Consider the following 26,383-nt stretch of genomic DNA (forward strand, 5'->3'; position numbering starts at 1 on the left):
ACCAAGGAGCAGGAGGTGAAAGCAGAAGTGAACTACACCTACCACCTGCAACTGGGATGGGCTATTGCCACACTAGGAGCATCGCTGGAAACAAAGGAGATGGGAACAGTAAGGACCCCCACAAGGGATAGAAAGAAAAGATTTCAGAGAACACACACAGCCCAAATTTGCATGAAAGACTTTGAATCAAGAGACTGTTGGAGATATTCCAGATTAGGAAAGCCAGACTCAATAAAATAAAACAGGACAGATTGTAGTAAGGGGAGAGGGAAGGAGGTGAGAATCCATAACATTTGCTTACATTCTCAATGGTTGCCAATTCTCCTTCTGAAACATACCCTACATGGCCCCTTCTCTACATCCCCACTACTTGCTGCAGTGTCTCTGACCCCTGTGGCTCTCCTTTGCAGTCCATTCTGAGCACTGCAGCTAAATCTGTCTTAACCAAAACCCAAAGCAGTGAGCGGTGGCTTATACAAAGTGAAGCTATGGCAAAGGGACTTTCTCTTGACTAAAATTTCATTCCCACTGCCAGTGCCAACTTTTCCCCTAGACTGAGTCCATTTGTCCATCTTGCCAGTGCCCTTAAACAGCTCATTTACTTCTGGGCAAATACTTTTCTCCCCACAGGCTATTACCTGTCCTGATTTACTTTATGATTCCTTCATACACTCATTCAATCAAACTAATATGTGTTAAGTTACCATTTTATTATATGCCTGCTGGAGGATAGGGGAGGGACAGGAAAGGAATGTTACACATGCCATAATAAAGGTTATACATGGGCTTAACAACTCCCCCCGAAAAAAACAACCCAGAATGAACTCAGCAGAGGCTCAGTGTTCTGACCTACCTGGCTTTAAAGGGAAATACTCTTCCAAAGGTTTTTCGAATCCACAAATACAAGAACTTCCTGGCCACACATCTGAAAGAAGAAAGGATATACACATTTATAAAACTCCATTTGGCTTATTTCATCAGTTTTCTGGAAAGGAGAAGGAAACTTTAAGGTCCCAGAGAGTGAAAGATGCTAGTATGAGTCAAAAGGTGAATCATAGCTAATCTTGCATCAAACAGAGCATAGGATGGGACAGATTTAAAAAGCTAAAATCAAGCAGATTATTATTTTTTAAATACTTTCAATATAAAGAATTTTATCAATGAAGACATCAGAGTTGAGGGAAAGAAAGGACATGACAGTACCTTTCTTTAAATTATTCTTCCTCCCTAAAACGCCTGGCGAATGCCCACTTACCCACCAAGACTCATCTTCAACGCCTGCTCCTATGTGAAGGCTTCCTGGACCTTCCTCAACCCAGAGTGAACAGCTTTGTCCTTGCAGCACTCTGTTCTATTATGTAACATGACACCAAATCACAGTTGTCGACTCACAGGGTGCCTACAGTTCCCTGTGTGTGCCTGAGAGCAGGGACTGTGTCTTACAGCACCTGCAGTACCTAGCACAGTCCTGACAATCGCATGGAAAAGTGACTTGTCTGGGCCAGTTCATCTCCAGTTTGGTTTGGAATGCTCTTCTTCCTCCTGCCTGTTATCTGGCCTATTCTTCCATTAACCTTCAGGACTCGGCTTAAGCTCTGCTTCCTGCAGGAAGTCACTGCCGGCTACACTAGCATGGTTGTCCTTGCCACATGAGCCTATGATACCACACCCTCTCCTTTCATTGCACTTATCACAGTTTGTTGTGACTTGTTTAATAGTCTATCAAGCCTGGCCGGGCATGGCTCTGCGGTTGAGCATCAACCTAGGATTCAGGCGATCGGGGTTCGATTCCCAGTCAGGGCACATGCCCGGGTTGCGGGCCAGGCAGCCCATCAATGACTCTCTCATCATTCATGTTTCTATTTCTCTCTCCCTCTCCTTTCCTCTCTATGAAATCAATAAAGATATATTTTTTTAAAAAAAAAACAGTCTATCAAGCATACCTGATTTTAAGCTTTCATGATTAGGAATGTCAAGGGCCAGGAATGTCTTACTCACCTTGTATGCTCAGCATCTAGCACAACACCTAGCCAAGGCGGCACCTCATAAATTTTATTGAATGCTTAAACAAACGGATGGATGCCTTTGATGGATCTCATCAAGAGTAATAGGAAACGATCATTTTTCTTGGGCCATGTTGAGACTTTTCCTGGAAGATTCTTTATAGCTTACACATTGTGAGATACAACTATGTGAGATAGAACGTGAATGAAAATACTCTGACAGATTTTATGTCTGCAGAATCCTAAATATTTGCTTTTCTTCTGAACATTCCATCATGAAGATGTCCAACTAACTGAGGTAAGAAACTAAGAATCACCCCTCATTTTAACCAAGAAGGGAGAACCATGGAAAAGTCCCTGCAGGCAGGTGACCACTCGCATGCTCACCTGATGCGCAATTCTCTTAATCGACCCCTTTGAGTCCGAGCATGATGCTGCACTGGGGGACTGGAACGAGGTATCGCACTCCGGATCCCAGACAAGGCAGAAGACTTCTTGTTGGACAGTATCTTTGGAGAATAAAGTTTCTTAACTACACCATCTCTAAGAGACCTTAAATTTGAGGAGTAAGGAGGAACAGAATCAAATTATCTCTGCACGTGATGCAGATACCTTCTAACATACAAGTGAAATTAAATAAACTCATTGAGACAGACTGATGGTAACTATGCTTCAGTGACAATAAGCAGCCCAGTCTGACAGAAAAACCTGCCAGCCACAGGAGGCAGGACCTGCTGTGTCAGCACTAGGCAGAAACTACAGAGCCAGAGGGCACCTTGGAGTCATTAGTCCTAACATTTTAATGTGTCATTTTAAGGGTGATCATTTATAAATTAGAAACATCCTTTTATATAAAAAGCAATTAGGAATGCTTTTCAGATAATGTGACTTTTATATCAATATGAAACCACATACTTTTACTAGTAAAACACTAAATTTCTGAATTTTAATCCCATTTTAGAAACATTAAGAGATAACATTATTGGGATGAACTCATGACTTTTAAGGTGTATGGCACAGCTCTGCCTGCAGGAAATACTTAGAAGCTATGACATTTCATTCCCAATGAGCATACCTAGAGCTTAAATGCTGTTTATAAAGTACCATTCCCTACTAAAAGGAACCAGGGCTCCTTGGAGATATGATTTTCAGGTCTGAAACAAGGAAAATATAAGATGAGCCTGAAATATCATGTTAGGTCAGAAAATAATGAAGTGTTCAAAGAACAGTGGGGGCATGTCAAAGACACAGAAGCCAGCTTGAAAGCACTCCCATTGGCCAAATCTGGGATAACTAGAACAGTAATAGTGAAAGCCCACTGAATATAGTAGAACTCTATAAATCCACACTGATATAAATAGATATATGTGGGAGAACAAAAAGCTCTACTTTGCGTTAGAACGTCAACTAATAAATTTAGAAGGAAATTATAAAAGCATAATTTAAGAACCATCATAGTAATAACTGAGTCAGATAAGAATCACTGATGGATGCAAAAACAAGTGGGTGCTAGTCTGATGAGAAACAGAACATTAATGTAGTTTCAGAAAGTATCCCCCCACAAAATACTTATTCATTGCTTTATAGTGGAGAAACCTGGCAGATACCATCTTAATCAAGTGATAAAAGTTAACATTGAGCCTGGATGGCATGGCTCAGTGTTTAAGCATTGACCTAGGATCCAGGAGATCGATGTTTGATTCCTGGTCAGGGCACATGCTTGGGTTGCGGGCTCAATCCCCCGGGGGGGGGGGGGGAACAGGAGGCAGCCAATCCATGACTCTCTCATCACTGATGTTTCTCCCTCTCCAGTCCTCTCTCTGAAATCAATAAAGACATACTAAAAAAAAAAGTTAACATCAACGGTAATGGGACCAAGGCAACATGATGTGTCTCCTGATACTGATGCCCTGAGAAGAACACAGCATCAGTTCTGTCCTATTCCTGCCAAAAATGCATAACCTGAATTTAATCATGAAGAAACATTGAACAAACCCAAATTAAGAAATATTCATAAAAGATTAAGTGTTCTGAACTCTTCAAAAACAGTTCCAAATTAAAGGAAACTAAAAAGTAAAAGATACAATGTGTGATCCTGGACCAGAAAGGATAGGAATCAAAGGGAAAGTTTTTCCTGCCCTGAGCGGTGTGCTCAGTGGTTAGAGCATTAGCCAGGCTCCTGAGGTCTTGGGTTCATTTTCCAGTCAGGGGCACGTACCTGAGTTGCAGGTCTGATTCCCGGCCCCATAGGGGTGCATGCAAGAGGCAATCAATTGATGTATCTCTCTCACATCGATGTTTTTCTCTCTCAGGTCAACGCTCCAACCATTGAGCCAAACTGGCCAGGACATTCACACACAAAATATTTACAGATTTTTATGTGAGCCATAATTTCAGTTACCAGTTTTGTCAAGCCACATCACTCACCTGGAGTCAACCTTCCTCTCCATTCTCAGCTTACTCTTTTTTCGACGGAAATTCGACCAGTGGCTTGATATACACTTCTTAATGAGCAGATTCTTCATGAATCAAAGCCTTTTATCTTCTCTTCTAACTAAAAGAAAAAGGGGAATGAAAGAGAGAGTAAATTATCTGAAACCTCTTAGGAGCCACATTTCTGAACAGCTACATGCCAGCTCCTACTCTCCTGCCTCTCCTAAATTCAACACTAAGTGAACATGCAAGGTCTTTGATTTGAAATATTTTTAACCACATTTTTAAAAAGTTACTTTCTCAGAAAGGAAACTAGTTGAGTGAGCCACACTCAAAAGGTTATGATTGGCTCATTCTTCCTGTCCAGATACTGCTCCAAGACCTTCAACTTCCCTTCATAAGAACACCAATAGAGACCAAAATTTCTTTCTTCCCCCAAGATTAACTGGTTGTCAATGTTACCTATAAGAATCTTCAGGCAGTTGCTTTTTTTAGTTTTTTAATCCTCACTCAAGGATCTGCTTATTGATTTTAGAGAGAGGGGGAAGGGGGAGGGGGGGAGGGAGGGGGAGGGAGGGAGAGAGAGAGAGAGAGAGAGAAACGTCGATTGGTTACCGTCTGTACACACCCCAAAATGGGGATCAAACCCACAACCTAGGTATGTGCCCTGACTGGGAATGGAACCTGCAACCTTTCAGTACACAGGACAATGCTCCAACTGAGCCACACGGGCCAGAGCTTCAGGCAGTTTTTGCTTAGTAGTAGAGTACTGTGTACAGTTTTCATTTTCATTTGGTGATAATTTTTACCAACAATATTCATTACAAACTGAATAAATAACATGTTTTTTTAAAATTTCTTAGTGAAAAGAACAGCAATGTTGTGAGTTGAACTGTGTCCCCCAAAAAGATATGCTGAAGTCCTAATCCCTAGTACCTATAAATGTGACCTTATTTGGAGACAGAGTCTTCTGCAGAAGTAATTAAGATGCAAGTTAAGATGAGGTCATACTGGATAGGGTGGGCCCTTAATCCACTATGATTATTGTCTTTACCAAAAGAGAAGAGACACAAGGACAGATCTACATATACAGGAGAATGTCAGTGAAGACATAGATACACGGGAAGAAACGCATGTGATGATGAACTGAGAGACTGAAGTGGTGTGTCTGCAAGCCAAGGAACGCCAAGGAACACCAAGGACTGCTGGCAGCACATGGAACAGATCCTCCGCCAGAACCTTCAGAAAGAGGATGGCATTGTTAGCATCTTGATTTCAGACTTCTATCTAGCCTCCAGAACTACATAAATTACAGTTTTCATTCAATATTATTTTGTATTGGTTTCAGGTGTATAGCTTAGTGGTTAGCATGAGTTGATAGTTTTTTAAACTGGGTGATGGGTACATAGTACATGTGCTTATAATTTTTCATAACAGAAATGTGGAGGAAATAAAAATTCTGGATGAAACAAAAACAATGTGGGGAAAGTGAAAAGACAACTCACTGAATGGGAGAAAATATTTGCAAATATGCTAAGGGAACTATATCTAAATTATATTTTTTTAATTCCTACAACTCAATAATAAAAAGACAAGTAACCTAATTTTCAAGTGAACGAAGAATTTTTTTTAAAAAAATATATCTTTATTGATTTCAGAGAGAGGAATGGAGAGGGAGAGAGAGAGACAGAAACATCAATGATGACAGAGTCATTGATCGGCTGCAGCCCGCAACCCGGGCATGTGCCCTGACCGGGAATCGAACCCTGATCGCCTGGATCCTAGGTTCGATGCTTTAACCACTGAGCCACGCCCGGCCGGGCGAACAAAGAATTTGAAGAGACATTTCTCCAAAGATGATATATAAACAATGAATAAACACATTACAAGATGTTCAACATCATTAGCCATCAGGGAAATGCAAATCAAACCACAATGAGATACCCATCAGGATGGCTATAATAAAAAAGGCAGAAAGATAGTAAGTGTTGGTGAGGATATAGAGAAATTTAAACCCTCATACACTGCTGGTGTAATGTAAAATGGTACAGCCACTTTGGAAAACAGGTTATCAAAAAGATAAATAAAGAGTTACCATTTATTTGATCCAGCAATTCCACTCCTAGGTATACAGGGTGTCCCCCCAAAAATGAATACACACTTAATAGCTGATAGCTCAATTGATGTTTCCTTCTTTTCAGATTTAACCCATTTGAATTAATAATTATTCAAAGTATGTATACATTGTTTTGGGACACCCTACATATCCAAGAGAACTGAAAGCAAATGTCTATAGCAGCAATTATCTGCTATAGTCAAAACACGGAAGCCCAAATGTCCACCAACTCATGGATAAACAAAATATGGTATATCCACACAATGAAATATTATTCAGCCACAAGGAGAAATGCAGTAGTACTGTTACATGCTAAAACATCGATGATCCTTGAAAACATTATGCTAAGTGTAAGCCAATCATAAAGGACCACCTATTCTATGAATCCATTTATATGAAATGCCCAGAACCAGCAAATCTAGATTCAGAAAGTAAACTGATCATTGCCAAGAGTGTTGAGAAATGAAGGGAAATGTGCAGTGACTACTAAAAGGTTAGTGACTACTAGCATTCTTTTTTGAGTGAAGAAAATGTTTTAAAACCCGTAATGCTGATGGTCGCATAACTATGTTGCAAAACATTGAACACTTTAAATGAGTGAACTGTATGGTATATGAGTTATATCTAAGTAAAGCTATTAGAAGAAAAGAGGAGGAGGAAGTAGAAGTAGTAGTAATCACAGGAGAATGTGCTCCAAAGGCCATGGAAGCAAATCAAGAAAAAAATTAAAGGCGGTCGAGGCAATAGCAAAGTCAACACATGAGAACAGCAAAAAGAAGCAAATCCCAGGAGAGAGATGAAAAGAAGTCCCTGGATTAGACTGGGTATAGCAGGAACAGACCCACCAGATCAGATTAGAGGAGAGGAGGAAGGTCTTCAAGAAAGAGATGGATCTGATGATTTTAAGAGTACATAAAAACTTACTGATAACCGCATGAGAAATGTTGAAGTATTCATAAAAAAAATAATTTAGTGATCTGTGCATGCAATACTAGGCAAATGAGAAAATAAGACAATTATTAATTCTCATAAAAAAGTGACGAGATGTACAGGAAGGAAGAGTGTCAGTACTCTACTTGGTTCAGCAGTGAATATTTATTATATAATATAAACAACAAATCACCACATAGGTGAGATGAGGAAAGGAAAACTGAACTAAGTGATTATGTTACAGGCCAGTGAAAAGCTAGGAAAATTCCAGGGCAAAATAAATAGGGAAACTGAGAAAAGAAAGTTAAAACAAGGCCAAATAATGCGGGCAATCTGCAGCTGGCTTGTTAAATAACAAGCTGTTTTCTTCCCCAACCAAGGACACTTGAAAGCAAATTACTAAAAGCCTCCCTAACAAGAGAATGTGGGAAAGGGTGGGGGAAGAGGAAAGGAAAAAAGGGCAGTTTTACTCCCTAAGCAGAAACACCGGCAAAATTGCCAGGTGCTTCTCATGAATTCTGGGAAGGCCACAACAAAGTAAAAAGGAAGCTTGAAAATTAATCTGTACCAAGATATTCAGCAGAGGAATTCTGAAACCTATAAACAGGAGGGGATATAACACGTAGAACCCCCACCCAACTTGCTCTTCAGGTTAGCTGAGAGCCTGTCTGTGCTTCATAAGCCAGATGTATAGATTTGCTTGCCTTGTTTCTTTAATAAATGTGCATGCTTTAATTTTTCAAATAAATTGGCTTTATCACAACACAATCAGGGTCTCTCACTTAAATTCATTCATATGAGAAGACAAGAATGGAGGCTGAGGACAGCTCTCTACCTCTGACTCAGGGGGCTGTCCAACATCCCCCCTCTGGTGTCTGTGAGAGGTGCCTGTCACAATTATCTCCCACAAGTATTAATCAACACTTAATGTGTAGAATTAACATATCATAGGTGAAACAGGTGAAAGCAGTATCACCTATTTACTTCCAATTTATAAACAACCAGGAGAAACAGCCAGAAGAATGGAAACTACAACTGGGGTGTGGGTGCTATTTTCTATGATGAGTTTTTTAATATTAGGGTTTTTTAAATTATGTTAATTTGAAAAATATAAATGAAAAGTATCTTTAAAAAGTTTCTACAGTATTTTGCAGCTTCTAACAATGTCTGAGAAATGAATGATCCTACTAAAGGAAAGTGAGGAAATAAATACAGTACTTAATTTATATCTTAAGCCCCAGAATAAGTTTCAACTACTTCCAGAAAGTCTTCCCTGACACCTTCAAACCTCATACTTTCATGGCACTTAGGCGGGTACCACCCAATCTAAAACAGAGATTACATTCAAAATAACATTTATCGGGGCATGGGGCGGGAGTGCGCACGGCTTGGCCCTGACGCCGCTCACACTCAGACCTGGACAGCCACTCCTGCCACCTTCGAGGCTGCTGGGCACTTGCCCAGTGCATCTCCCTCGGCCCGGCTCCTCCTGTTGTCCCAGCTCCCGCGCATCCACGTCGGGCCACCCCGCCCTCTCCACTGCCTGCCTGCCTGCCTTCCTGCAGCGGCCAGGCTCGCAGAAGATGCCTTATTAGAACTTTAAAAATGGAAAAGACCTGCTATTAGGGGATAATCCTGAGGGATACTATGAAATCTTGGAATGACAACCAGTCAGATCTCTGTAGCAGTGACCAAGAGTTGATTTTTGGTGAAAACGAAGATGATTTGGAAGAGATGATGGATTCAAGAGATCTGCCCACCTCACATTTTGCTTGCAGTGTCCATCAAGCAGTGTTTGAGGAGCAGAAGCAGAAGAAAGATCATCTGACAACATGTGGAGAGCCAACAACAGGGAGTCAGTTAAGAGAGAGGATGCTTGAACAGTAAACATCCCGTATCTAACCTAAATTTACATTGGAAATCGTATCAGCAGAAATTCTAGTAGCAGTTCAGTGAACTTCAGGTAATATACAATTCTTATAGTAAATTTGATATAAAAGCCTTGATAAACTGAAACTGTAAGATATAAAATGTTTATATAATAAAATTATGTGACTCATCAATTGATTATAAAACGTGAGGGGTATAAAATGTTTCCTTCACATTTTTCCTCTATTAGTGTCTCATTCTGCTGTAATTTTTCCTGGAATAACCTGTTTGTGAGGGGCACCCACATATGGGGGAAGAAAAAAGCAAAACAAAAACCATTTCTGGTGGATTACAGGCAGAATAATCGTGATTGTAATTAAGCACTTTATTTTAAAAAGCAACATTTATGAAGTGGGTGCTTTGTGCCTGGTATAGTACTAAGCACTTTTCATTAATTACCTGCTTTTAAATATACATATATACTTTTACTGATTTTAAAGAGGAAAAAAGAGGAAGAGAAACATCAATGAGAAACATAGATGGGCTGCCTCCTGCACGCCCCCTACTAGGGATCTAGCCCGCAGCCGGGGGACCTGCCCTGCGCGGGAATCAAACGGGCGACCACTGGGTGCACGGGAGGACTCTCAACCAACTGAACCACACTGGCCAGGGCATTAATTACCTGCTTAATACAACTACCCCAACAGGGGTGGTCATTTCAATTTATAAACGAAGTGCCCAAGATCACCAGCTAAGTGGTACAGCTGGGATTGGTACTCAGGTCCCTAACACCATTTATTCAACAAATGTTTACACTATTCATTTACACAGAGGTTAACAAGAAATCTGAACGGCCTCCCAACAAATGAAACGCAGCACTAATCTCCGACGGAGGGGGAGGCTTCATCACAACGTTTGCCCAGCTGGCCCCTTGGGGCTCAAATGGGGCCCCTGAGGTCTGTTTACACCAGCCCCTCTCCCGGCTACGCAGCAGGGATCCAGAAACGCCCGAATCCGACAGGCGCACGCTACTGAGCCTTGCACCGCGCCCGCCTGCAACGCACTGGACACGAGGGAGGACACGGCGCTCCGGGCCCGGGAGACGCGGCACTGAGGAGAAGGCGCGCCCGGCAGAACGACGCGAGCGCCGCGCTGGGCAAGGACGGGCTCCGTGAGCCATGCGGCGCGCTCTTTTCACGTCTCCCGCACTCCCCACCCAGCCCTGGGAGTGGGCAGCATCACCTGAACTTCTAGAGGAGGCAGAGGAGGAAGCGGAGGCTGCCACAGGAGTCACCGGGCCCAGCTCCGAGGGACATGCGTGCGCTCGCCCCTGGGCTCCGGCCCGAGAGGCTGAGCCACAAGGAGGCTGGGGACCGTCGGACCGGGCCTCATGCCTGAGGAAGTCAAGTCCTCCGGGCTCGCGCCTCAGGGAAGTCTCGGCGGGAGCCGGAGGACGCCCACCAGCTTCCGCCGCCCGCGCGGCCCACGCAAGCTCAGAGCTTCCCGCGCCTCTGCTCGTAGGTCTGGTGCCGGCCCCGCCCACGTCTCCAAGACGACGCGGCGCGCCTGAGGGACGCCGCGCCCGGGACGCGCCAGTTCGCGCAGCCTCAGTCGGGCAGGTGACACGCCTCCCTCTGGCAGCCTGGCACCTTCTGGGGAGCGCCCCTGCCGGCTCTGTGCCTCCTCTCTCGGCTATCTTTCTGCGTTCAACTGCCCACTGCTGCTCTTGGCCAAGAGGAATGGGGCCTGTTTCGGAACGGATCCCCGAGTTACGCTTCGCGGGGCAAGCACTAGGGGTGAGGTTTACGTCAGGAGCCGGCGCGCAGGTCCTTCCCCCACCTCCAGACTCCCACGTGAGCCGCTCTGGCTCTCGGTTCTCCAGGATTCCCAGGGAACGCGAGGCGCCCCGGAGTAGGGCACGCGTGCGTGGACCACGAGATTGTCGATCTGGACCGGTGGGGGCTCGTCGTTCGGAAACCCCCTAATTAAAATTATCCCAGACTGATTATCTTCTTAACCCTTACTTTTAATTAACAAACACTAGTTGTTAGTAAATAGTTAAATTTTTAAATTTTGGTCCACTCGTTATCTTTTAAAAATAGGGGCGGGTGAGGGTAGGTGAGACATTTTTATATGCTTTTCTCCTGTGCTTTGTAAAACATCGCTTGACAGCACATGTCTGGTGGAAAGAGCAAAAGCTAGTCTAGTATGCATTTAAATGCTTGAAAGCGTTTACGTTAAAAACATGAGGAAAAATAAATTGTTAGGTGTCTCAGGATTAGAATATCAGGTAATTCGCATTTCTGCTCTATTATCTACAGGTTAATTTTTGTAACTTAAAAAGTATTTAAAAGGGAAAGTTCCACTTTAGTAGGACACAAGAGCCAATCTTTTAGGGATGACTCCTATCTGAAGATATGCAGCCAAGCAATTTTAAAATAACTTAGTGATTTTCAACGTCCTAATTAACACTATAATATTTACTTACTGTAAAATTAGTCATATAAGTATTTTATATAAATTATGCCACATCCAAGATAATAAATCAGTAAGAATACTTTCTAGATGACTTGCTGGTGCTTTCTTTCTGTCACGTGCATTCACCACCATCAGCTTTGACTAATTTAGGAAGGGATGAAAGGCATTTCCACCTGAGTTATAATAAAAATAGTCCTGTCGGGAAAGATTAGAACATAATAAAGTATAAAATAATAGCTAGGGCAGCAGCACTTACAAGGTGTCAGGTTCTATTTTAAGTACTTCCCATATATAAAATCAAAGATGTAAAGTGCCAGAAGGGGGTTTAAGCTCTGCAAATAGTTTGCTCTATGATCTTCTGGAAGTCCCTTAGTAATTTTTTTAAATAGTCCTTAACCTGAGTACATGATGGCACAACTGTGAAACTTTATATCCTATTTTCTTGGAACTATGGATTACCCTTGGAAAAAGAAAAAATAGGGGGGGAAAACATTTAGATTGGTGTAGGACAGGTGAGGTGTAATCCCAACTTTCTGAGATGAGGTGGCTCTCAAATTTTCTAAGTTTCTAATATTTTCATTTGCTTCTCTACAGTTCTTAGGCTGCTAGTTTCCCCAAATGACTGAACTGTTGAGGCCCCTTAAGCCAAAATTTGAACTAACCATTTGAAACTAAACCAAAATCTTATATTTAGTAAGCAACTAAAGTAATTTCTCTCTTACTCTGTGAAGAAATTTCCCACACTGATATTTGAAAATTCATTAATTGCAAAAAGCATTTAGAATTAGAAATTATCATTCCTGCCAAGGAGAATAACGTTCAAAAGCTGTAATGAAACATTTGGAGAGAGTGACTGGGGGGGGGGGGCCATCGATGGTAGTCTCTCATTCACCCCTTGACAGGGGATCAAACCTGAAACCTAGGTATGTGCCCTGGTGGGGAATCAAACCCACGACCTTTTGGTGTACAGGATGACACTCCAACTGAGCCACTTGGCCAGGGTGAGCAGAGCTTCTTGAAATGTTTTTTCCTTGATCCAGGTCGTGGCTGCATGAATTTGCCTTGTGAAAATTTATTGAGATGAGCCCTTAGAATTTGTATACTTTTCTGTATGTATATAATTCTTCAATAAATACATTTATTTTAATAAAATGCTACAATGGAACAAGTATTTGCAAGCATCTAGTTTTTGCATGGCACAGGTAAATGTAGTTTACAGATGCCCTCCTTTAGTAAATTATTACCTTTATTTCTAGGTAATAATTGTCTTGTTTCACAAGTACAAATTGAGACTCAGAGAGAGGTAAGTTGAGACCAAGATTCTACAAGACATTAAAGGGCCTAGAAGAGTACATTCTAACTAGGACAAACCAGAAAGCCTAGGAAATTAGCTCGAGGCCAAGCCAATACGACGACAGAAAATTGCCTTGAGCAGATTTCACATGTGACTTGTGATTTTAAAATATGCTCACAAATTCTTTTAATACTCTTCCCATATAAAGGTGGAGTCTAAGTTCTCTCCCCTTGAAAATGGGCCAGCCCTAGTGACTCCTAGCTAAAGAACAGAATGTGGCATGTGGCAGAACAGACACAGTGATCTCCAGGATAGGTTGGAAAAGAAAATTCAGCAACAGTCTGACTCTTGTTCTCTCTGGATACTTGCCCTCGGAATCCAGCCGCCATCTTGTAAGGAAGCTCAGGCCACAGAGAGAGAGGCCCATGTGTAAGTATTTCAGCCAACAATTCCAATGGTCCCAGCTGACAGCCACCATCAGCCATTAAACATGTAAGTGAGCCATTAAATGATCCTAGCCCCCAGCCTTTCACCACCCCAGCTGATTCTAAATGGAGCAGAGACCAGCTGTCCCAGTTAAAACCAGTCCAAACTGCTGATTGGGGTGCAAAATAAGTGTTAAGCCCCTGAGTTTTGAAGCAGTTTGTTACACAGCAATAACCACAATAGTGTTTTCAATATGTCTAATTCCCACTACAAGCTTAAAAAGTAGATACTGCTATCCCTTTTTGACACATGAGTAAACAGGTCCAGAAAGGTAAAATGACTGTCTTGGGTTTCACACTAAGTAGCAGAGATCAGTCAGTTTTGCTCAGTGGTTAGAGCCTGGGTCCGAGGAATGAAGGGTCTGGGGTTGATTCCGGCCAAGGGTATGTACCTCAGTTGCAGGCTCCAACCCCTGCCCAAAGGCAACCAATCAACATGTGTATTTCTCACATTGATGTTTCTCTCTCTCCATCTTCCAGTCTGAAAAGCAATGGAAAAAATATCCTCAAGTGAGGACCAAAAGCAAGTAGCAGAGATCAGGATTTAAGAGTTTCAAAAAAAACAGGCCTTCTCCACTATTTCATAATGGCAAGGAGATTAAGCCATTTCACCGACATTAGGAAAAACCTAGATTCCAAAAGCAACTTGGTTTTTATTTATTTTTTTAAATGCTCACCAGAGGATATTTTTTCCATTGCTTTTTAGAGAGGAGAAGGAAGGGAGGGAGGGAGGGAAGAGGGAAAAAGAGAAACATCCATGTGAGAAAGACACATCGATTGGTTGCCTTGCACATGCATCCCCCACCTGGGCAGGGATATAACCTACAACCCAGGTACCTGCCCTTGACTGGGAATTGAACCCAAGACCCTTGATGAGTGGCCAACGCTCTAACCACTGAACCACACCGGTCAGGGAGCAGCTTGGTTTTTAAAATAATTAAAACTCTGTATAGGCTTTAAAAAAACCAAAACCAGTACAGCAGCTTTATGGAGGTTGTATGAGGCCTTTTACCACGTTATCCTATTTAATCTTTACAACAGCCCTGTGAGTTATCATCGTCCCAATTTTATAGATGAGAAAACCGAGGATTAGAATACATAAATGGCCTAATTCTCCACAGCCTGTAGGGTGTGGTAGAGTTGGGAATGCAAACTCAGCTGATTTGCAAATGCTTCCTTCCCTCTGCCTCTTGCTTGCAGAGAAAGTATAGTTTGTAAGAAATACATTTTAATAAAAGAAAAACGTTTTCATCATAACTTTTCTCTGTGGCCAAGACTCATAGGAAGGAAACTTAACGATCACTCAGTGTCCATTCCCTTGATTTCACAAGTGAAGTTTAAACTAAAAGAAAGTAGGCCCCTTCAAAGAAATGGAGACTTCCATCGATAACCTTTAGGAGAAAAGTTACCATTCCCTCCACACCCATGTATCATTTCCCACAAACCCTGGGCGGTCCCCTGAGCTTGTGATTATCCTGCAGAGCAGGCTCACAGGTGATCTGAGTCAAACCTTTCCTGACAGCCCCTCCCCTGCACAGCATTTACTCTCATTGCTCACACAGTAGGAAAATATTTGCATTTCTGTGTCCCCTTCAGAGTGTCAGCACTGGGTACTAAGCGCTTGACGTTCGCCATCTCATTTCCCCCTCAAACACACTGGCACTTCCCCTTCCTGGACAGACTTTAGGTTACAGGCGGGAAAAAAACATTTCAATGGATTTGTCAGTCGCCTTTAGTTCAATCAAAGGCAATCGTGGCAAGTTTGCCTAGTAATACAGCAACAAGTAATCTCGTTTACTCCTCATACATTTATATAGAGGAGCCATTTTAAAAGAGCGAAACTCAGAGAAGTCAGCTTTGCCCAAGATTACAACACTAAAAGGAGCTGAGGTTCGAGCCTACACCCGGAAGGCTCAAAAACCCCCAGGCTCGCGTTACTCAGATTCTCACTGCCTAAGCCCCACGGCTCTCCGCGGGCGCGAATAGAGCAAACGCAGCCATCGACGCGCTCCCAAGTCCCGCAGGCCGCGAACCCCGGCCCCTGTGCGGCAGCCACCGCCTCCCCACGAGAGCAACCTAGCGAGGGTCGCGGGCTCCAAACACCGCCCGTCCAGCTCCGCTCCGCCCCGATGCGCGCGTGGGAACGCGGCGTTCTCCCAGGGGCTGACCCGGACGACCGCCTGCGCGCACCTGGGAGGGTTTACGCCACCCCCGGCCCGGCCTCCTACCTCTCGTCGCCACGTCCACCCCACGTCTCCGTCTCCCCGCCACCTTGCGCTCGGAAGAGCCCGCGCCCGGGGAGCGCGCCGTGATGTTTCTCTTTTCCGCCCGGCACCGCGGCGGCCACCTCACATCCGGGCTCGCGGCGGCGAAGGCGGTGCTGGGGCTCCGGTGCGTGGAGGGAGTTATTAAGGGGGAGGGGGCCGGGAAGGAGGGACGGAGGGCTGGGCCGCTGTTACGGCGGCTGAAGAGAGACAGCCCGAACGGGTGGGGGGGCGAGAGCGAAGGCCGCGCCGAGAAGCCCTTAGATCAGCGCGGGCGGCGGAGAGGGGAGCCGCGGCCGAGGTGAAGGGCCGCCGAGCGGCGGAGGCACCGAGTAAGGGCCCGGGGGAGGGGTGTACCGGCGCCGCGCTCCACGGCCCGCAGAGAAGGGGCGCGGGCGCGCTGCTCCCGGGGTCGCGTGCGTTAGCGCGAACGCCGGGGCGCGCGCGCGGGGGGCGGGCAGGGACTCGAAGCCAGCGGGACGGCCCGCGGGCGGGCTGGCGGGGCCCGAGCCCGAGCCGCCGGGCCGGACGGCGGCGGGCCTGTGCCGGCTCCATCTCGGAGGGCCAGGGCCAGGGGATTCGGTCGCCCTGTACCCTCCGGCCCGCCTCCTCTCGTGAGTACTGTCCCCGCCCTTCCTCCGAAGAAGGCCGGGGCCTGAGCGAGAGGCCGGGGTTTGGGGTGGAGGCCGGGGAAGCCGAGTTTTGGAGCTGAAGCCAGCGCTCGCCTGTTCTTTACTACGGACGCCCCTGTCATGGCCACAGGTGCGGCTGGCTGGGCGAGGGGCGCTCGGGCTCCGTCCCCCAGTCCCTAGCCCCCGAATAACAAGGGGCAGCTGGCGCCGTCCATTGGCGAGTGACAGGCACTTTACTACAGCTCGACTTCCCGTCTCTCCGGCCCCAGCCACTCTCCTACCTGCCCCCACTCCGGGAAACTTCCCCACTACTGCCTGACCGGTCCCCATGGGTAGCAGCCACTAATCTTGGTTTCTTTTTGTAGTAAAGCTGCTTAAAGGCTGATTTGGGCACCTTCCACTTGTTTTCCTTACCCTTCTGATGTTTAGAGGACTGACTTATTAGAAGAGATAGCTAAGTACCAGTGGTTCTGTTTCCAACTGGGTTCTGGTTTATAGCATAATTGTTGGGTGAAGGTTTGTTTTTTAATGGTAGTCATTTTAAGAGAGAAAAGTTTCAGTTTTTTAAACAGTCAAGACTTCTGAAAATGTGTTGTTCTTGGTGACAGTTTTGTGCTCATTTGTCTTCCAGGTGCAAAGAATTGTAGACCAACGAGCCATGGATAGGAGAAGCGTGGGTGAAATAGAAAATGGAGATGCTTTCCTTGACTTGAAGAAGCAGCTGGCCTCCAAATCCCCCCATCGCTATACAAAAGTAGGCTTTGTTACTAATGAAAGTGTTTCTTTGTAAAGGTGGGGAGGTTGGAAACATTGTGTAGGTGTTTTATTAGTATTATCTGAAGTGGTAGCCTCATTCTGATTCACTATGTGGACTAAATGTTAACTGGAGGTCATGAAGCATTGCTTTGAACCTTTTTTCTGAAAGGGAATACCCAGGGTTTGCACTGGAATTTGCTTCTAAGTAGCTTTCAGGTGAAGGGAATATTGGCTCAGATCCCATAGGAATTTGTGGGTCTGTGTATGTTGGCACACAGATTCTGTAATACCTGGTGTGTTGTTCACTTACATGCTATAGAGTAAGGATTCCAGTTCTTGATGCTTCACAAAACTAGTGTCCTGTGTTTTGATGTTTCCTTAAGAGGCAAACACCCCAAAGGAATGCTCTTGGGTGCCTTCTAGGTGCTTAGCTGGGATAACCAGATTTTTAATTTTTTTTTATTTCCTGTCACAAATTGGATATGGACCCACAAAAGTAAGGCTTCAGTTATATTTCCCCTAGCTGAAAACTTGTGATTTAAAACGGCTCGTCTAAATACCTGCTTTTTCCAGAAGGGTGCATGCAAATCACCTCAGTGTCGTCTAAATATCTGCTTTTTCCAGAAGGGTGCAAATCACCTCAGTGTCGTATATTTATTGAAGCTATTGCTTCTGTCAGTATCTAGTTGGCTACTGAATGTTTCTGAAGAGGTTGACAGGACTCATTGAGCTATGAATTCATTTCTGGCTCACTGAAATGCAGTAGGCTGGGGTATATAAAATGTGCTTGGGACTGTTGACAGGAAGGATTATGTCCTAGTTGGATCCATATCTGTGTTTCCTTAGTATAGGACCAGTCAAGGACTCTAAGGTGGTTATTATGCCTAGCTTCCCAGGATACCAGTTGGTTAATATTCTAAAGTCAGGCCTTGTTTGTGTACAGTTGCCACTATTCTTAACCTACTTGATAAACTATCTAATGCTGTCAGAGTAATATTCATTTTTAGCATTTAAAAAACCAAACCTCTCTGGAGAGAGAAAAAAGTGTTTTCAGGTGTAAAAGAGTTCTTGGTTAATTGCTGTCTTAACACAGTCTGTCTTGGCATAACTGTGAGCTGATGATAGAAAGCATTTTACTTCTTCCTTCAGGTTTGGTGTTCCCTAATGTTCCTCTCAAACCTGAGAGTGTTTGAGTAGTGTTTCACAACTTAAACTCATTATCAAAGATGTTGACAGGTGAATTCTGAATCTAATTCTGAATTTAAGTAAAAGGAAAGCTTATTAAATGAAGGGAAACTGATTCGAACTACTTTTATACGCTTACGTGATTTCAACTCTGCCAGAACTTTTTGAATGAAGTTCTGACTGGTAGTCCACTTATAGAGTGCTGGCAGGGAGACTCGAATCATTTTCACAGGCTGATCTGAGGATGACTGGAAGTTATTATTGGTCTCTCTTAGAGTAGAACATATGTATGTCTACAGTAAAGATTAAGAAGCTCAGTGTTGCCCATTTTTGATAGTCCAACCTCAAAATTCTGTCATACTTAGATAAATGTATCTAAAATGGTTAAGGAAAGCATTTTTTAGGTTAATGGCCATGGAGCTTAGATTTAATGGTCTTCTCTACCAAATTTAGTTGGAAATAGATTTACTCTCCACTCCATTCAAGAGGATTTAGTTAATGGCAGTTTTAGGATTGTGTTTAGGCAAAGTTAGGGTCATGCTTTCATATATATGGGTTACTCAGCACTAATAATTTTATGTGAGACTTGAGACAAACTAAGCCTTTTTTCTTGTGAAGAAAGCTTGAAACAATCCTGAGTTCTGAATACCATAATAAATGGTCTGTTAGTCCCACAAGTGGAATAGTATTGGAGTCCACCTATTCTTGATCAACTTACTGAGATCAAACAATTGGAATAAGTAAAGCATTTACTAATATTTCTGCCACTTCAAGTTCACAGGCTAGAAAGTTTAGAAGCAGTAAAAGGAAACTCTCAGTGATTTTTATAAGTGAATTTTGTGAAAACTTTTATAAATGTGGGAAGTTTACTACAAGGTCAAAAAAACAACACATTGGCCAGATGAGAGGCTTCGTAACCTTTGACCCTCCTTAGTTTAGCGTTTAGTTGTTATATAGGATAACAGTAATAGTTCAGAATTCGAGGGCTTTTTTTTCCAGGAAGGTGAGGGGGTCCAGATGTTTGGCTAAGTGCTTTTAAGGGTAACATACCAGAGTTTCCCTGTGTGTTAAGACATCCTTTAGTTCAGCTTGCTTCTCAAACGTTAATGTGTCTAGGGATCACTTATGAACCATGGTAAAGTGTAAATTCTGATTGTTAGGTCAGGGGTGGGCTTGAAAATTCAGTTTTTAACCAGCTCCTAGGTGGTGCCCATATTGCCTGTCCATTGACCATACTTGGAGTAGCTAGGCTTTAGTATTCCTTGAACAACCTGATATATGGTGTCGACGTTGTCAGGCAACTCAGATGCATACTTGTTCCTCCTGGTTCAGTTGGTGTCCATTGTGCTTCTGTGAATATCTCGGGAACTCAAGTTAGACTCACACTGGGTACTTTCAGGCCTACTCCTAAGTCTCAGTGATGATTAATGGGGTGGTTAAAGAGGATTTATCAAATGCACCTGTTATCCTAAGAGGTTTGAGCCCATTCATTTCTAACCCCATAGAGGTCCATTTTGCCAGGTCAGACTCCTAAGATCAAAAGCTGTATTTTGGACCCTAGCCAGTTTGGCTCACTGGTTAGAGCATTGGCCTGAGGACTGAAGGGTCCCGGGTTCGATTCCAGCTAAGGGCACCTACCTCTGTCACAGGCTTGATCCCCAGCCCCAGTTGGGGCACCTGCGGGAGGCAACCAATCAATGTCTCTCTCACATCGATGTTTTTCTCTCTCCCCCTCTCCTTCTCTCCCCCTTTCACTCTCTCTCTGAAAAGCAATGGAAAAAAATATCCTTAGGTGAGGATTTATTAAAAAAGCTTTGTTTTGGTAATATTTAAATGTGCATTTATAAAGTGACTGGATTATGTTGAGGGACTTTTGGAGATTATAGAGTGGGTTTCACTGCAGAGTCATGGATTAAAAGTGGTTTAGCCTGGCTGGCGTGGCTCAGAGGTTGAGCATCGACCTGTGTTCCAGGAGATCGAGGTTCAATTCCTGGTCAGGGCACGTGCCCAGGTTGCGGGCTCCATCCCCAGCAGGGGGTGTGCAGGACACAGCTGATCAGTGACTCTCTCTCATCATTGATGTGTCTCTCTCTCTCTCTCTCTCTCCCTCTCCCTTCCTCTCGCTGAAGTCAATGAAAATATATTTTTAAAAAAAACAAAAAACTCTCCCGGCCGGGCGTGGCTCAGCCGTTGAGCGTCGACCTAGGATCCAGGCAATCGGGGTTCCATTCCCTGTCAGGGCACATGCCCGGGTTGTGGGCTGCAGCCGATCAATGACTCTCCCATTGATGTTTCTCTCTCTCTCCCTCTCCTTTCCTTTCTCTGAAATCAATAAAGATATTTTAAAAAAAACAAAAACAAAACAAAACTGGTTTAGACAGTGGTTCTCACAGTGTGGTCTTTGACCTAGCATTTAGGATCATCTGGTAACTTGTTAGAAATATAAAATCTCAAGTCCCATCCCAGAGATATTGAATCAAACTCTAGGGATAGGGCATAGTCATCTCTGCATTTAACAATCTTTCAGGGAATTCTGACTCTGAATCTAGTTTGAGAACCATTGGTTTAGGAAACAGAGGAGGTAGTGATGCCTATTAATGAAAAAACTTTGGGACCCATTCAGGTTTTAAAGCTGTTAAGAAAATAGACAAACAACTGAAGTGGACTGATTTGAGTAATCCTCCTAGCCTTCTTGGAGAAAATGAGTTGCAAGACTTGAAGTAAAGCAAGCTTCTGAGAAGAAAAGAGTAATTGATTTAAATCCTAAGTTGAAATCAGTAGTCAGATGGTCAGTTTTTCCTGTACAAAGGTCTTATTTGATAACTTCATAGGTTTCTCTCATAAACTGAGTTGAGTAGTAACCTTTAGCAGGTGGCATTTCAATAACACACTTAGCTGCAAACTTCTTAAGCTAATGTAAAAATAGGGATACTTGTTTATATTGGAGAAAGCAAAATTATGGTATGAAAGTCATTATAGCCCTGGCCAGGTAGCTCAGTTGGTTATAGTGTTGTCCTGATACTCTAATATTCCGGGTTCAGTCCCTAGTCAGAGCACAGACAAGAATCAACCAATGAATGCATAGGTGGGTGAAATAGCAAATTGATGTTTCTCTCTCTCTCCCTCCCCCCGCCCAAAATAAATAAATAGTAAGAAAGAAAGAAGCTCTAGCTGGTATACTCGGTGGTTAGAGTGTCGGACTGCACATTGAAGGGTCTTGGGTTCAATTCCTGGTCAAGGGCAAGTACCTAGATTGCAGGTTCAATCCCTGCCTCCAGTAGGAGTGTGTGCAAGAGGCAACCTGTGTGTATGTCTCTGTCTCTCTCTTTCCCCTTCCCTCCCTCTCCCCTCTCTCTTTCTGAAAAGCAGTGGAAAAAATATTCTTAGGTGAGGATTAGAAGAAAAAGAAAGAGAGGGAGGGAGGGAGGGAGGGAGGGAGGGAGGGAGGGAGGGAGGGAGGGAGGGAGGGAGGGAGAAAAAAAAGAAAAAAAGAAAAGAAAAAAAAGAAAAGAGTATCATACAGTCTCAATGTTTCAAGTGTCCAGAAAACCTAGCTAATTGAAAGTTCTTAGAAGGTGCTGGCTGGCAATACCATAGATACTGTCTTCTAACTGTTCTTTCCTACCTGTTCCAATTCTAAGTCATCTTGAAAATTTTAAGATTCAGGGCCCTTGCCCCCATGAGTATCCTCTTCTCACTCATGATGGGAACTTCTCGCTAGATAAGGAGCCTTTCGTTTCAAAACTGGAAACTTTTTTTTTTTAATTGATTTTAGAAAGAAGCGGGGGAGGGAGAGAGAGAAACATCGATCGATTGCCTCCTGCACACGCCCTAACCAAAGATATGTACCATGACCAGGAATTGAACTCACCACCTTTTGGTGTAGGGGATGACACTCCAACCAACTGAGTCACACCAGCCAAGGCCACAATTGGAACCTTTACCATAGAAATTTAGGAGCAGAGCCTTTGACTCAGGAAAGGGTGCCATGAGAGGAAGCCCACTTAGGGGAAGCCTGCCCATCCTCACCTGAGAAAATTAGGGTTCTCAGTGGCCCCACTAGACAAGGACAAATAACACTGGGTGACAGGTGCTGGGAGGGGTTGTGCAGCTTCTCTTGTCCTCTCAGTAGAGGCAATGGAGAGGAGAGGATCGGGACCGTTGAGCCCTGCTGCCTGGTATAGAATCCCTCTCTCTGCCACTTAACCTGTGTGGCCTTCTGCTCTGTATTTAGCTTCTCTGAATCTCATTCTTCTCCTGTAAAGTGCAGGTGGAATAGTACCTACCTCCTAGGATTTTTATGGGGGATAAATGAGAAAATGCATGCCCAGTGCTTAGAAAAGAGTCTGGCACACAGTAAGTGCTGAAAACTGCTTATGGCCTAAGAGGGTAAAGGGGGGTACTAAAAGATACGTCCTTGAGATACCAATTTCAGATCAAGATGCTTATTTTTTAAATGTCACAGTGACCATCTCCATTTTAATATGAAACCAGAAAGTCCTATTGAAGATGTAATGCCACCACCCTAAAAATAATTTTCTTAAGTTTCCATCTAATAGATACCCAACTGCTTACTTAACATTTTACATTGCTTTGGTTTGTTTTTATTGCATAGGCCAGATCAACAGAAAAAAATAGACTTTCCTTTTTTTTTTTTTTTTCCCCTTCCCTTCTTAGCTTCAAATAACTTCTTTCAGTAGAAGGAAGTCTGCATTAAATCAGCCACCATTAGATGCTTGGGTGAATCCAGGGACTAAATCCTGACTTACCTATAAGAACTGTTCTGTAGGATTCCCCTTGAGCAACAAACCTCATGAGTCAGGGATGCTGGAATGTATCCCGTGTATCCCCTACGTTATTAGTTCACCATTGCCCTGAGTATTATCTATGGATGCCATTACCCCATTGTGATCTATTTTTAAAAGCTTTCTAACCCTTCCAGAAAAGTCATGTAACTTGGTAGAATGAAATATATCAGGTCAGTCAGCAGTCATCTGAGAGCCTGATGGGCCAAGCCCAATGTTGGTAGGTGTGTGGAGGGTAGGGACTTGGGGAGGAGGTCAAAGGCCCAACCCAAATGCTGCTCCAGGGGCATTTGCCTTGTTTAGGAAGAGCCAGGCATGCACACAGGTGAGGTACTGGGGTTATTTCTAGTGTTTTGACCATTAACAAGGAAAGAAGACTTTGGGTTTTTTTGTTTGTTTTTACAAAACATCTATATTATCAAAAATTTGAGCTTTCTACCCTTGTGAATTGAATTCAAATCACAAAGGTAAATATTTCCCCTTTTATTGTCTATAAGTGACTTGTGTGAAATTCTTCTATGTCAGTGTCATCAAAATGCATAGCTGCTTCTCATGGGATTCCTGCAGAAAGAAACGATAAGGATTTTAGCCACAGTTGTTTTGGGCTCTGCCCATATTCGTTTGCTTTCTCCCTTCATACTGATCACTGAAAGTAGGTGTCTACAGAGGTTATTCCCAGATACGTAAATTGTTTTGGGAGGCTTGACGTTTTCTTTTGAGGAAGGCTATTAAAACTAAGAAAATGTGTTTATACTTTCTTGGGTGTGTGACTTGTGGGCAGTTAGCAGCTTGTTCTTGCCTGATTAGGTTTTGGTAACCTGTGAAGAAAGTAAGATCTCAGATGTTAGCTCTTCTCTTGTCCAGATGATAATGTTAGTGAATTTGTTCATGTTCAGTAAGTTCCTGTGGGTTCTTAGGACTCTCCAAAAGGATAATCTTACATTCCCTCCTGAAATACTCTTAGGGAGGGAGCACGCCCAGTTCATAGTGGGCACTTTCCAAGTATTTTTCCTTGAGCTAAAGTTGAAGGTTTCCTTTGAAAATATCCCAAAGCTGTTCCTTTCCAGGAATAATTGCTGTTAAGGGCTCTTGATAAGATGGCAAGTTCAAAAACACTTCTCTTGAGAGACTGGGGAGCCTTGGGGCCAAAAAAAAGAGTCAGCTGCCTATGCTAGACACTAAGCCTGGCACACAGGAAATGTACAGTGGACGGTTATGAAAAAAGCAAACCTTGTATTGACTCCTCCCCACTTAAGTGGGGGATCCTCTCAGGCTGGGATACCATCTTATGCAACTTAAGACTTTGCTAACAGCTCTCCAAGCCCCATGAAGAGGATCTCTCTCATTTTTTCCTAAATGCCCAGGTGGACCTTGGGTCACATTTTGAGAAACATAATCAGTTTAAAGTACCACTTTTTAACCTCTTTGGGATCTATTGGAGATTTTTTTTTTTAATGTAAAAATACAAGTAAAAGTTTATTGTACAAAATTAAGGCCTTCACATTTCATAGTTCACTAGTAGGTAATTTTTAGAAACCTACACAAAAATTTTACTTTCACTTCTTCCCATCCCCAACTATTAAAATGGCCTGACCAATTGTTATGAAAACAAACACGATAAATAACACCAAGTCCTTTAAAGACAACTATCCCAAATGTTATTTCTTGGCATAGGTGATCTTCATGGCATGGGATGGTGTGATCTTAAATCCTTGTAAAGCGTCTCTGGCAGCTCCAGCCTGTCCATCATTTTCAAATTCGACAAATGCGATATCATGCCTCCCAGGTACCAAACGTACTTCCTTGAAACCAGGGAACTGATTAAACAGCATGGATAACATCATCTCTTTAGTCTCTTCTGGTAAATTATTAAGGAATAAAATATAGTTTGGAGAGTAATCGGGGACCTGAGGATTTGGCGCTGCATTTCCTTGGGTGTTAGCTGAATTTGGTATTCCCAGACCAGGCTTCTTATTAGCAGTCAGTGCTATCTGCTCCACAGTTTTGACTTTCTTCTTTTCTTTTTTCTTTTCTTTGTCAGCAAAGGTGCCATGCATTTTAGATATTATATCAGAATCTGTTTTTGCATACTGGATTCACATTGGTTTACCATAAAATGGAAATCCCTGTAACTGTCTCAAGGCATTTGTGGATGAGCCCAGTTCTTTAAATATAACAAAAGCTTGGCCCCTCATCTTCATGGTCTTTAAAGCTATGATATGTACCACATGGCCAAACTGAGAAAACAGGGCATATAGGGATCTCTTCAATTCTTTTTTAATTTTGTCATTCATATTGTTGATATAAATTGTATGGTTTGGTCTGATATCCATCTTTGTGTAAAACTGTTCAAACTGCCTGAGGCCGGCACGCCGTCCCATAAGCACTGGTATTGGAGATCTTTTGAAGGTGTAAACACTACTGCAGAAATGCATAATTTTGTATATGGTTTCCTTGAGGCCATGAAACTCTGTTCTCAAGAACCATAAGTATAGTTTTACCTAGATGTTAAAGTTATTCCTAGCAGCTTTTACAATCCAAGAATTGTTTTGTTTCCCCAGTTCTCAGCCTGTTATTGAAGAAAGTGGTTCTTCATCCTTCATAGACAGGTGTGTTTCAGCCATCCACTTAGCAGTGTGCCCTGTCACTAATGGTACTGCTGGCGTAGCTAATGCCGGTGTGCAACTGGCTCACTGCTCTATCTTGTGCTCCTACAGGCATGTCAAGTTTGTACAGTCAGTCACTTGAGTATTTACTCACACTTAGTATATAAAGTCAACAAAGAAAACTGGAATAATATGAAGAGGGGAAGTTAAAACATTTTTACCAACCTGAGTGATTCTTGTATCTGAGGATAGTTGGCATTTAGCAGTCTATGTTCGAACAATAGGTCTGTAAGAAAAGAAATTAAACAAAACATTACACTCTGGTAACCGGACCTCTCAGTTTTATTTTCTTAAAAATATTTTTTATTGAGAGATAATTCAGAAATACAAAATTTACCGCTTTTAAGGTTCAGTGGTTTTTAGTAAATTCACAAAGTTGTGCAGCCTTCACTACTATCTAATTCCAGACCTCAGAAAGTGAAATGAGGGGTAAGGGGAGACTACTGTATATGATTTGTAAATACTTT

General features: G+C 43.2%; 2 protein-coding genes and 1 pseudogene across 4 annotated transcripts in view; 1 reads left to right on the forward strand and 2 right to left on the reverse strand.

Moving 5' to 3' along the window:
- Window positions 1-10,792, reverse strand: part of SFI1 (SFI1 centrin binding protein) — a 51,714-nt gene extending 40,922 nt beyond the window's left edge. The window contains exons 1-4 of the mRNA XM_016198532.2: window positions 10,594-10,792; window positions 4,431-4,557; window positions 2,391-2,555; window positions 854-925 (exon numbers count right to left, since the gene is read on the reverse strand). Coding sequence (XP_016054018.2) covers window positions 854-925; window positions 2,391-2,555; window positions 4,431-4,528 — 335 coding nt within the window. The 5' untranslated portion in view covers window positions 4,529-4,557; window positions 10,594-10,792. The remainder of the gene's footprint in view (window positions 1-853; window positions 926-2,390; window positions 2,556-4,430; window positions 4,558-10,593) is intronic.
- Window positions 10,793-16,153: 5,361 nt separating this feature from the next.
- Window positions 16,154-26,383, forward strand: part of EIF4ENIF1 (eukaryotic translation initiation factor 4E nuclear import factor 1) — a 40,295-nt gene continuing 30,065 nt past the window's right edge. For 2 of the 3 annotated variants that reach the window (XM_087828626.1, XM_087828627.1), the window contains exons 1-2: window positions 16,154-16,204; window positions 17,136-17,258. In XM_087828626.1, coding sequence (XP_087684752.1) covers window positions 17,163-17,258 — 96 coding nt within the window. In that variant the 5' untranslated portion in view covers window positions 16,154-16,204; window positions 17,136-17,162. Of the gene's footprint in view, window positions 16,205-16,392; window positions 16,487-17,135; window positions 17,259-26,383 lie in introns of those variants that run through there. The other variant, XM_016198537.2, reaches the window with a different exon arrangement.
- LOC107526169 (U2 small nuclear ribonucleoprotein B'' pseudogene) lies at window positions 24,567-25,583 on the reverse strand (annotated as a pseudogene).

This window comes from Miniopterus natalensis, chromosome 20 (genome assembly GCF_054644295.1).
Source record: "Miniopterus natalensis isolate mMinNat1 chromosome 20, mMinNat1.hap1, whole genome shotgun sequence".
Taxonomy (NCBI): domain Eukaryota; kingdom Metazoa; phylum Chordata; class Mammalia; order Chiroptera; family Miniopteridae; genus Miniopterus; species Miniopterus natalensis.